Here is a 12385-nt window from a genome sequence, read left to right on the forward strand (position 1 = left end):
TAGATAGATACCATCGACTACTATAGCAGATCATATATAGGTATATCTGCCGAAAGTCTCCATAGATTCGTGCATCGCCATTTTACCGACGTTGGGCTGTACAGTAAACTGATGGTCTGTTTCAGAAGACTGGATTGCGAAGAGTCGGTATGGTCTATGGTTACCCGTTAATGATATGATGAAAAGAATTGAAAATTTTGAAGATGTAAAAAGTGAATACGTGAGACAAAAAACATAAAAAAAAAATATTCTAGAATATAAAGACAAATTAAGATCTTAAATATGTTAAAAGTTTTAAAAATTTTTTTAAAAATTCTACAATGTAAAAAGAGTTTCATAATCTAAATTGCAAAAACAAAACCAACTCGACAGCTTAAAATATTGAAATAAAGTATTTAGATCTCAAAAGTTTGCTTGTATGTAATATAGTATATTTATAGAATTCTAAAAAGAAGCCAAATATATATCGGTATTTATGCCCTTTTTCATCAACGTTGTTTAACTTGAATCTTAGTTCAATTTACTCTTTGTCTCTTTCTAACAGTCTCCCTTAGAAACAGACAAAGAATGAATTGAACTAAGGTTCAAGTTAAACGACGTTGATGAAAACCGGGCATAAAGATTCAAAATTTGTAGAAAATTTCAAGGCTTTGCAAATTTAAGAAACTAAAATTCCAATATTTTTACGGCCCTAAAGATATATACTTATCTTTAAAACTTGTCAAAGTTATACACTTTTCACAATCATGCGATCATCGACTGTCCTGCCGAAAGGAATAACTTACCTGGGCATATCCTGTAGTTGCTTGGCTCGCTGCTTGTAACGTGACAGGGCGAAGAGCAAAGCCAGTACTGGCCACAGGGTTGATCCTGCCGCCAATTCACCCGGGTTCACAGCACCTACATCCGCTCCCAGAGCCCGCAATGCTCCTACGCACAAACTTACGTTTTCGACCTGTGCAACACAAAAGCGAACCTCATTAATCGTCTTTTCGTCGTTTCATAAAACGCGACACCTGCTGCTTTTCGCAAAACTGTGTATATTTCTTATTCTTTATAATTGAATATTTTATTTCTGCAAAATTTCAAATTACTTTCAAAGCTGATTTCCAAATTATTTATCAAGTTAATTTCTAGTGCTATACTTCTAGTGCTATGCTCTTAAAAAATATATAATGCGAATTATTTATTTTTTCATTAAAATTAGTAAGAGCTAGTTCCGATCATTTCTCTGTCAATTCATCGAAGTCAATGTAAATATGTAAGTTCTCGATATCTAGCAAGAATCAGTTTTACAATCAGGAATCGAATAAAGGTATAGATAACATCCTCTACCGTGAAGAGGAGCGAGAGGAAGGGAAGGCGGAAGAGTATAGGATGTCCTCGAGAGAGATGCATACAAAAGCCCTTGCTGGCTTTCCACACGATACACCACACGATACATACAATGCGAGAGTGAAACGTGACCGTCACGATCGTGGCTACCTTGCACACACGTGCCTACCGACCTCTCGTTTCCATTGTTTCTGGTCCCGGCTTTTGCCCAGAAAACGAACCGTGCCGAGGCACTACAGGGTGGCACGAGAGAGAGAGAGAGAGAGAGAGAGAGAGAGAGAGAGAGAGAGAGAGAGCCGATGACTCACCTGGCCATGGGAACGTAAGTATCTCTCACCCTATTAATTTAATCGGAAAATCCATTACAAGAGAATAAGAAAGCGTTAACAAAAAGACGAAAGTAGAAGTAAACTTGCTTTAGATGTCAAAAATACAAAATTTCGAAATTCATATCGACATATTCATATTTCATAACATTCATATTGATAAGTGATAATATTTCATAACAAATTAAAAAATAATAGGAATAATTTCGCATTAAAAAAGTTAGCTATATAAGTAATATTTTATTATGCATGTTTATTCAGTCATGGAATTTAAATTAGAATCCAGTTTGGTTAAAGAACTTCATCTAAAAGCATGCGTGAAAAATGACTGATATCAAGATTAATTTAAAATTAAATAAAAACAATAGAATTAAAAATGGAGTATAAGGAACATAAAAATATTTTGTGATTTCTTTATAATTGTCGGACTTTTTCTCTTTTTTAATGTTGCTTCCTTTGACAACTTAATCGGAATGCGCCACGTCACACCGGAGAGATACAGGTCTTCGTTTTTTTTTTAACGATACAGAGAGAGAGAGAGAGAGAGAGAGAGAGAGAGAGAGAGAGAGAGAGAGAGAGAGAGAGAGATATGAAACGTTGTATCATCGAGACATGAATCCTTATCACGATCCATTAGTCTTGAAAAAGGATATCTCCAGAAAGAGCCGCAGCGTACCGCAAAAGGCGAAGTTCACTGCGAGCAGTTTCGAGTTATCCTGGTGAGATGACAGCCGTAAATGGCGACGACGCTTTTTAATGCATTCCGCTATCTTCTCCTTGCTGGATCGTCATGAAGAATCGCGTGTATGGCTCGTGCTTTACGACGATCCAAAATTACGCATTTCTTCAATCAATTTCAGCAAGTTTTCAATTGTACTATTTTATTCTCCAATTTCTATTTTAATTAAATACTTATTAACTTTTGACATGTATGCACTACTTTGAATAACACAGTTAAAAATTAAATTAATCTTATCACACATTTGAAAGATTTATTCTTGTAAATTACTTTCATACAGTCAAGTATAATCATTGTTGACAGTAAAACAAATTCCGATTTTTTACTTTAATTATATCAGTTGTACTAAAATGTAAGAATTGTGTATATGAATGTATAAACTTCTTACACATTCATAATATTAAAATAATGGATAAAATTTTATCATTGACACTTATACTATTTACCTGCTAATTTATAAATTAGTTTTTTTGAATATAGAGAGAGAGAGAGAAGAGAGAGAGAGAAGAGAGAGAGAGAGAGAGAAAGAGAGAGAGAGATAAGAGAGAGAGAGAGAGGAGAGAGAGAGAGAGAGAGAGAGAGAGAGAGAGAGAGAGGAGGAGAGAGAGAGAGAGAGAGAGAGAGAGAGAGAGAGAGAGAGAGAGAGAGAGAGAGAGAGAGAGAGAGATTTCTAATATATATAATTGTTTCTCAATTTAAAAAGTATAATTTAGGAAAAAAAATGATAATTTCGCTAAATCGGAATTAATTAACTGCTGATGCAAATATACGTCGGTATTCACGAGTTACAAGTATCTGTACAATCCCCTTCGGAATACCCCTGGGGCCCGCAAGTCTGTGGTCCCAGAACGGGAAAAAGGAGAGAAAAAGGAAGAAAGAGAGAGAGAGAGAAAGAGAGGTCGGGGTCCAGATATGGTGGGAGATGTCCTCTTATGGTAACGTCTTCGCTTCTGCGGTTCACGAGGAGGAAAACGAACAAGAGAAAAGGAGTGCCATAGAAGGACTCTCTTTTTCTTTATGCGTCTTCTTTTCTATCCTTTATATCATGAGTGATGAAATAATATAACGCATCGTATTTATCGTTTATTCCTGAGAAAACTATTAAATGAAAACATCAAAAATAGTTAAAAAATTAATAGCATTATTTTATAAAATATGTTTAACTAGATGGAGCAGGTTATATACCATAATTTATTATTTAGATTTTTCTTCTCTTATTATTATAGTTATATAAATAATTCAGTATAAAAGATATGTGTCTAACTTATAAAAAGATACCAGCATTAGAATCTGTGTATTTTGTTCTCTAAATACCCGCAGAATTATGGTTAATTTAATATGAGCTTTTTCTTAATAACTATTTTATTAATGTTCCTTTATGAAATTTCTTTGCGAAATTAATGAGTCAACTACAAGAAAAATCAACGAGTGTGAGAATTACAATGTTTATAATGGGTTGACAGACGCACGATATGTGTTATGTGAAAGCAACAAGAAAGCTGCACATTACGCGCCTTCTGCTACGATCCCGAAGTAGTAACGGACAACATGGATGGACAGAATATTTTTAGACTCTGCTCGTGTCTTCCGGACTTTTCCTACTTAGTAGCTGGTCATCGCGCTTATCTACCATACATGATCTTTTCTTATCGTAGATTGCATTGCGATTATGTCAAAGAGAGTTCTCAAAAGTAGCACTTACAAAAAAATATAGAAAATCATTTGTCGTGTTTTAAATAAATATTTGACATTATACTGAGTGAATAAAAAAGTAAATAGCAATATAAATTTCTTAAATGGCTAGAAGATATAACATTTTTTAGTACATTTCGCCATTAATTGTCAACGTAATAATTATTAGTATAATTGCATGTTATACTTAAAATATTCTGTGACGTAAAATTAATTTAATATAATCAGAATAAATTAAATTCCTGCGTAATAAAATTTACAATTAAAGGTTGTGGTTCGTGGAATTCAAGGTAAATTTCCTCGAAGCTTCTTTGCCAAACGAGCGCGATTTAACGTGGTGAGAAAGAGCGAAAGGAGATTCCTGGCGAGGCTAACCTGATTTTCTAAGACACCTCTGAGAGAGAGAAGACGTGCAATGTCCGTACGACATCCCGGAAATGGAAGCAGCAGCTGGACGAACCGACGCTCGTTAAAACTTGCAATTAGCGCAATGCCTCAGCTTCGAAATAGTAAAACGAATCCAGTCTTCGGTCAGCGGATCTAATTGACTCTACTCGCTAATGGATATACTAATTCCGGAAACGTGTATGTGCGAGCTTGCAAATATATACGAAAATATATATTTTAAATTTATCAAGATATGTATTAGCTATTAAAAAGTAGGATTCAATTATTATAAATAATATAAATTTTAATTAAAGAATTTAATTAATATTATAGCATAGTATTAATATTCAATTAGTAAAATTATTTATTAGTATAAAAAGAAGCTTAAATAAAATTAAAATATATGTATAAATCAATTCACGTGAACTTATGTGTGAATTTATGTTTTAGTTTAGTTAAATAAAGTTATATGAAGTGCAGACTCGACTTCGCGGTCGACTTAATTGTTTGGTTTACAGCGTCACGAAGGAATTTAATTAATGCCGCACTGTCACCTTTTGTGGAATTTTCGGAATTTCCGAAAGCTAGGTCGACGGCCCTTTTATCCGAGGCAAAGAAAGAAAGAGTTTGTGCGGGTTGGAAGCGTGGCGGATCAATTTCGTGATTAGTACAGATTACCGTAAACGCCTTGCGGGTTTTAATTAAAACCATTGCTGAGAACGTGCTTCAATTTAACGCGCGTTGTAGTGCGAATTTCTCGCTCAAGAAAATTACTCACGCCCCGTTCAGCACTCGCTCTCACCAAAATTGTTTAAGAACGAATCGCAAAGTAGCAAAATAAGTAACTCTCATTGGATTAACCCTTACTTGCCACACTTCTGTAGACGTCACGTACTTATCACATTGGGGTGGAATCTACCCCAGCGACAAAAATTGTTATAACAAATAAGCTATTCAATATTTTAACTTGCCAATTTTTTTAGAACTTCTTAAAAGCTTACTTTTAAAAGTTATGTAGGTTATATAGCCAAAAATTAAAATTATGTATGATACAAAAATTAAAATAGTAAAAGAAAAATGAAAAAATGGCTGTTTTTACAAAAAAATTCATTGCTTGAACTATTGACAGATGTCGCTATAGACCCGCTCCTCATAGGTTTCGGTACTTAAAATTAAGAGAATATGGTCGTGGGGTTGATTTGATCCCAGTGTGGCAAATAAGGGTTAAAACAGGGTTAAAATCAACTGTAGAGATAAGCACTAAATAGAGATAAGTAATAAAGTAATAATTGAACTAACAATATTATTTATAATTACAGCATTTTTTCATTTATAACTTTTAGGTATATAGAATTGTACTTTTATCACATAAAAAATCTCTATCAAAATTATATAAAAAAGTCTTTAGACATTTAAAAATATAAATTTCACATCTGATATATAAAATATACATCTGAGGATCCATATGCTGTTAAAATTAAAGAATCTAAAATTTTAAAGCTAAAATTTTTAAAGCCTTTATGTTATCAAGATTGGAAGATTTGAGATTTTAAAGTTCTAAGACTCTCAGGATCTAATTACAAAATTAAAAGGTGCGTAAGTTGCAATCTCATCGAAATTTCGAATCACCCAGTGTATATAATCCAGTAGGTTCCAAACAAGCCGGCTTAATGGTTACAACGACCGACAGAATTCGCGGAATGTATAACGGGAGCATGATAATCTGCGGCGAAAAATGAACGGTTCGCGAACGGCTTCGAAAAGCTGGGTGATCTCATAATAATCGTCCGTGGATCCTTGCAAATCGTGCGCGTTAATTCACGCATAACGATGAAATGCAAGGATTAATTCAGTAAACACAATATTGAAAAATTTTGAAATCTTAAATTTTTCAAGACAAAATTTGAATAATTGATCTTATATCAATCGCGATAAAACAAAATTATATATATTTTTGTTTAATATAGCTTCTTCCAGGTATACAGATTATGAGATTCTTGAGCGGTGAGATATCCTCGAAATCTAAGATCTCTCGAGAATTCATGAATTCCGCGAAATTTAAATTATAAAAATTTGTCGCGTTTCTATTCTGCGATCCTTCGATTTCAATTCAGGTATTGGAATTTCAAAACTTCCGAATTCTTAAATCTTTAGTCGCTCACTACCATTTTTGTTGGATCCCGGGAATTCAATCTTTGATTTACCAATATAAAAATTCCATCATTAATATCTCGAAATTGAGTAATTCTCGTGACCTTTCTTTCGTGTGAGAAACGTCGTTTCGAAAGAAAACAAAAACGATATTTCGTTCTGGGCCCACATAATAATCGCTCGGGAACCCTTATTCTGGATCTTCTAGATCTAGAATAAGTCGCGTTACCGTATCGAGCTCGCGCGAATGTACGCGTGCTCTCGAATCGAAGCTTACCTTGAATCTCATTTCGAGCCGGCATACGATCGGACAACGACTCGCGGTAAAAATCCGCGCGCCGATGAGAACGGCACCGCGTATACAGCGCGCACAATAAGCGACGATAACGATCGCAGAAACTGCAATTCGTTGCTGCAATGCGCCGCGCTGCAAGCCGCAAGTTGCGGACTGCAACGTGTGCACACACGTGTCACCCAGCTTGAATGACCTTCGGCTTCCGGCAAACTAGTTCTGCACTATAATGATCATATCTGTTTTGTGTCAATAAACATACTGTAGAAATCAATGCAAAGTATTTGTTTCAGGATGTCGTTATCTCTTTCCATTGAATTAATGTGAAGAACGATCATAAAGAATTCTCATTAAACCAAGAATTAATAATTCTAAAAATTAAAATAAAGACAGAAAGAAGAGAGAGCTGATGTGCTGAACATTTAACGAAAATTCTTCAATCTGGTTGTATTTGTGATAGAAAAATAGTTTAGAAATTTAAAAACTTGAAATCTGGCTTAATTTCTCCAATGAAGACTAGCATTGCAACATCTATTATTTAACTTTAAATTTAACTTGAAAAATGTTTGACAGAGATTGTAATACGTATTTAAAAAAATTTATAAAAATACGATTAATGTCCTTTCTCCTTGGTACGGTATACGGATACGCAATTACCTCGTTTCAGAATTTCTCTCAAGAGAAATTTGCAATTCTTTGCACATCTAACAATAAGTTCAACTCTAATCTATTCACCTTCGTGTGCAAAAGTGCGCGAGACGGTTACGCGAAATTCGCGGAGATTGCGCGCGAAGATTCGCGACCACATTCGCATACCTGGTTCTCCATTTTCGATACCGTTAGGAGACTACTTTTATGCCCATACCCTTCTATCTCGGTCAACTCGATCTCCTGCCACAATTTGATCAGACGTGCGTTGAAATTCACAAGAGCGCGGATGACTCGATCCTTCGGCGAAAAACTGACTCCCCGTGGCTCACCAGAACAGCTCGTTAAAACCAACGTATATCTAGGTAGAATCGTAAATTATGATTCGTAACTATATATCCCACTATCCCAGTCGTCCAGAGAGGAAGAGACTAAATTTTATTCGCTAGTCTTTTAAAATAATTTATTCATCTTAACTTAATTTACTTAAATGACGATACGATTAAAGAATTTTAATATGCTAATGTATTAATTTGTATTTAATTTATTTAATCTTAAATTACACGTATATAACAAATTAATTAATTGACTTTATATGACATTTACAAATATATTTTTTTATTAAAAATTATTTGCCAAATATTTTAAAGAATTATGAATAAAAAAATATGTGTGTAAAAACAAAGTCAAGCTATACAATATTATATATGTATATAAAAATTCGGTGAGGAAATTAATTTTATTTTTAATTGTATTCATTGTCAGTTTGCATGGAACAGTAAATTCAACGAACCTCAAAACATATCGTTAATTTTCGTGAAATCAACCGTGCAGCAACGATTCCCTAATACAAAGCTTTCGCAATACAACTCAATATCAACAGAATCGCAATCACGGCAGAAATTCGCATAGACGAAATGCCGCGAGTCGACGATCGCGCTAATTGCGATCGCGTTTGGAGTATGTGCACGGCGACTGTAACAGGAGTGCAAATTTCGAATCCGAATCGCTTGAAGCGTGGAATTTACGCCTCGCAAAAAGAGTGGCGAAATTATAAATTGTTAGTGTTAGGCGATAGATGGGTATACATGGTACATCAATCGCGATCGCGCGTGGGCGTGTGCGACGGACGTAGTTCGTTTGATGGATATCGAGAGGTTCGCGTTGCAGGTTGCAGGGCGATGTTCGCGAGCGATGCTCGACGCGCGCGGCATGCGTGTGCGGAATGATTTACGAGGTCGAATAGTTGAAATAGTTGTAGAAGAGAAGATAAGGAGTGTCTGAGTCGATTTCACATAGAATATGTTATCGTGTATGACGCGTTTTGTCTCTTTCTCAATTTTTATGTAAATTCGCATTTTTATATACATAAGAAGCCAGAACTAAGAAAAATATTATTACTATTATGACTATTTTATTAAAATTTATATGATAATAAAATGACCAAAATACCTATATCAACAATATATGATGTGAATTATAATAGGTAGTTATAATAATGTATGAATAAGCAATGTTTTAAATCTCGTAAAAAGGGGAAGAAGGAAACCTATAATTACATTTTGCTATATACAATTATTGCTAATATTGCTGCATTATGTATGCGTGCGTATGTATGTATATGTGTATATGAATGTGTGTATGTATGTATATGTTGTTGAACGCAAGTCAGGATAATTGTCTATTTTCCCACTTCAAGGCCGCGCTATAATAAGTATACCCGCAATTTTCCCCGGCAACGGAAGTCGGCAACGATTTACGTGAAAGATCGCGACAAGACGCAGGTATGCGACCGCAGGTATCACAAAGGATACGACATATAGTGCGCATATGACATGTACAGTAGCAGTGTGCACATTGAGGACGACACTGCGATTGGTCGGCGTGTACCTCGCCACTTATGCAATTTGCTTTACGCTCGTTTTAAGAGGCAATTTGACTCTGCCGATCTCGCGGCCGTTTACCAGCGTCGTCCGAGTCCGAATGGGCTCTGGACTCGTAAACGACGATAATAATTTAATAAAACGCACTCGCGGGTCGCACGAAGTCATCGTTTACTTTCCATTCGCTCACACGATTTGTTTATCTTTCTTTTTATAGCGCAAAATGGTTCAATTAAATTCAATTATTCGTGGATATAAGAGATCGACAATAAGAAAAACTGGATAAGATAGAAGAAGAACCTAAGAATTCGAGCATCAATTAGGTATATAGCTCTGTAGATGTAAGTCTATATCATTTGATCTCATTTATTATTATAAAACGATTTGATTATTATAGTCTTTCAACATAAATTTAATGGAAAGAATATTTTATTTGATTATTCTTGTTGTAGAATGTAGATAATATGGATTAAAATAAATGTCTGCTATAATTATTATTCACCTGTTCAATTTTTTTGCTACATATATATCAATAAATACCTCGTCCTCGTTTTATATAATTAATTATATTTCTAAGGATTCTCGCGATTAATCTCGTCTGTATTCCAATAAACTTTCAGATTCTCGGATGAGTATTTTCACCGGGAATGCATTCGCACGAGATGGACAGAAGCGAGCTTGAAAAGTTTGCTCGGCAGTCCGGCGAATGCAATCATTTCGGGTGTCGAGGGGTCGAACTTGCAATTAGCTAAGAGGAATCCACCACGACGTATATGTTGTCATCGTCGTCGCCGATTAACGGCCGCTTTATTAACTGCGCGCGAGTGTCGCTGCTTCTTTGACTGACAACTCAGCCCGTTCAATTTTATGAGTTAATGAGCTCGTCGGCCAAGCTAGCTCATTGCGAGCGAGCGGTCGCAGCACAGTCGACCGTCTGTGATTTTGCCGAGCCGTTATTTCGATTTCTCGTCTAGACTCGATTAACCGAATCCCGAAATATATAATAGGATTAAGGCTGCAGTCAGCAAGCTATCTTTATAATTATATTCATAGTAAATACAAACATTTATATCCGCAAAGAATGTTTGACTGATATGGCGACACATGACATGTCATTGAATTCTCATTAAATCAAAAAATTGGTTTTAAATTAAGTATTATGAATAGCATGAAACATGAGGCGTGAGGCTTTCGAGAAATCTTTTATGAGATCAGAGACGAAATCTCGAAGAGCAGAACGGTTGATTGTGGTATTGCTTTCAGAGTATCTCCTTACATCGTCAGGACTACCGGCATTCCGATGCCGTTAATCCTTTATAGCCTAATGTGACCTCGAAGCATATTGTATGAATCACTGAGAAACAAAGTTGCATAATATTAATTCATTTATGAATAATTCTACGTATTTAATTTTTTTGATTGTCTGTCTCTTTCCTAATTTAACATTTAATTCAGAAATATAATATTAACACACACACACACACACACACACACACACACACACACACACACACACAACATTACATAATAATATGTGTATCAAAATCCTAAACAATTAACCATAATGTTATATTAATATTTAATTTTTATTATAAAATATTAAAAAATTCACGTAACTATATACTTTAATAATAAACTAACATTCTGAATTGCCACTCATTGTGTCAGTAATCTCAAATTTCCTTATGTTATACTTTTATTATATTGTACAAAACTTTTTATCAATAAAGTTTTTTTTATTTATTTAACAAATCTAACTATACATATATAAATATAGTAAATTTACTGGAAATTTCCCACGATCCCCAGAGATCGATATCGATTCGTGTCTACTGGCGATGGCCGCGGCAATCATAAATTCAAGCACTCAAACGATCGCTCGCGGAGATGAAAGCGAGCGCGAGCCAGGCTGGAAGATCGATAATTTTTTCATTCATAAAGGACGGAGTTACAAGAGGCGAGAACGATATCACGAAAAGTAAAACGGATCACCGCTTGGCACGTGCTACTCGAGCATTATGAAACGTTAACCGAGAAAAGACGGAGAACACACGCTCGTGCAGCGCGGCGTATCTCGACGGGGAGTACTCGTATTCTGGACTTGCTTATGTCCCAAATACGTACATTAGTTTTTTAAACAGGTATTTGTTCCGATAAATACAGTTGAGAGATTCGTTGATTAACTAAAGAGTTATATTTTTTCACATAAAAAATTTGATGAAACTTTAAAACGTTAAAGCGTTTGTGAGAAGTGTTTAGTTTTTAATGGTTAAAAATGTTTTTTGTTATTATTTATAAATAATATAAGTATAAAGTAAGAAATTAAATAAATAAGAAAAATTAATAATAATTAAATAGATATAAAAAATTGGAGATTAAATTAATAAAAAATTTAATATTACCTAACGATAGCTTCTGTGTTTCCTCATCGGATATAAAGTTTAAACGCACAACGGCCAATTGGCCAATAAATTAATTAGCATCACGATAATGGGTCACTACACATTGATGCAATAAAACTAATTGATTGATTTATTTATTGACACGTTTCGCGCGCTTTCTGATTGCAAGAATCGATGCAGCATCCACGCTGCTGGATCACCCGTAGGACACTAAGCGACGAGAGACAGAAAGAACATACAGGGACACGAGGTCGAGGTGAGCCACACCGCAATTGGCCGAGCAGAGACCGCGTTAGCAAGCCCGCGGAGAAGGACGAAGGAGGAAGGAAGAAGGAGCAATCGGCAGGTAGTGGGAGCGTGCTCCGAGTGTGGGAGCCTGGAGAACCCAGGTATCCACCACGTGGCTCGCGAATCGTGAGTGGGGTCAATTGTCCATAATATCGTTCACTCATTTTCTTATCAATGCTCAATTAGATGACAATAATAGTCAATTAATTTTTAAGACTAAGTGTTATTGACTGGATATAACA

The 12385-nt window shown here is 35.2% G+C and overlaps 1 protein-coding gene across 5 annotated transcripts in view; it reads right to left on the bottom strand.

The window, feature by feature from the left end:
• Positions 1–12385, bottom strand: part of Sick (sickie) — a 126820-nt gene that overhangs the window by 90197 nt on the left and 24238 nt on the right. For all 5 annotated transcript variants that reach the window (XM_071788942.1, XM_071788940.1, XM_071788941.1 and 2 more), the window contains exon 4: positions 786–955. In XM_071788942.1, the coding sequence (XP_071645043.1) occupies positions 786–955 (170 nt within the window). The remainder of the gene's footprint in view (positions 1–785; positions 956–12385) is intronic.

This window comes from Temnothorax longispinosus, chromosome 9, assembly GCF_030848805.1.
Source record: "Temnothorax longispinosus isolate EJ_2023e chromosome 9, Tlon_JGU_v1, whole genome shotgun sequence".
NCBI lineage: Eukaryota > Metazoa > Arthropoda > Insecta > Hymenoptera > Formicidae > Temnothorax > Temnothorax longispinosus.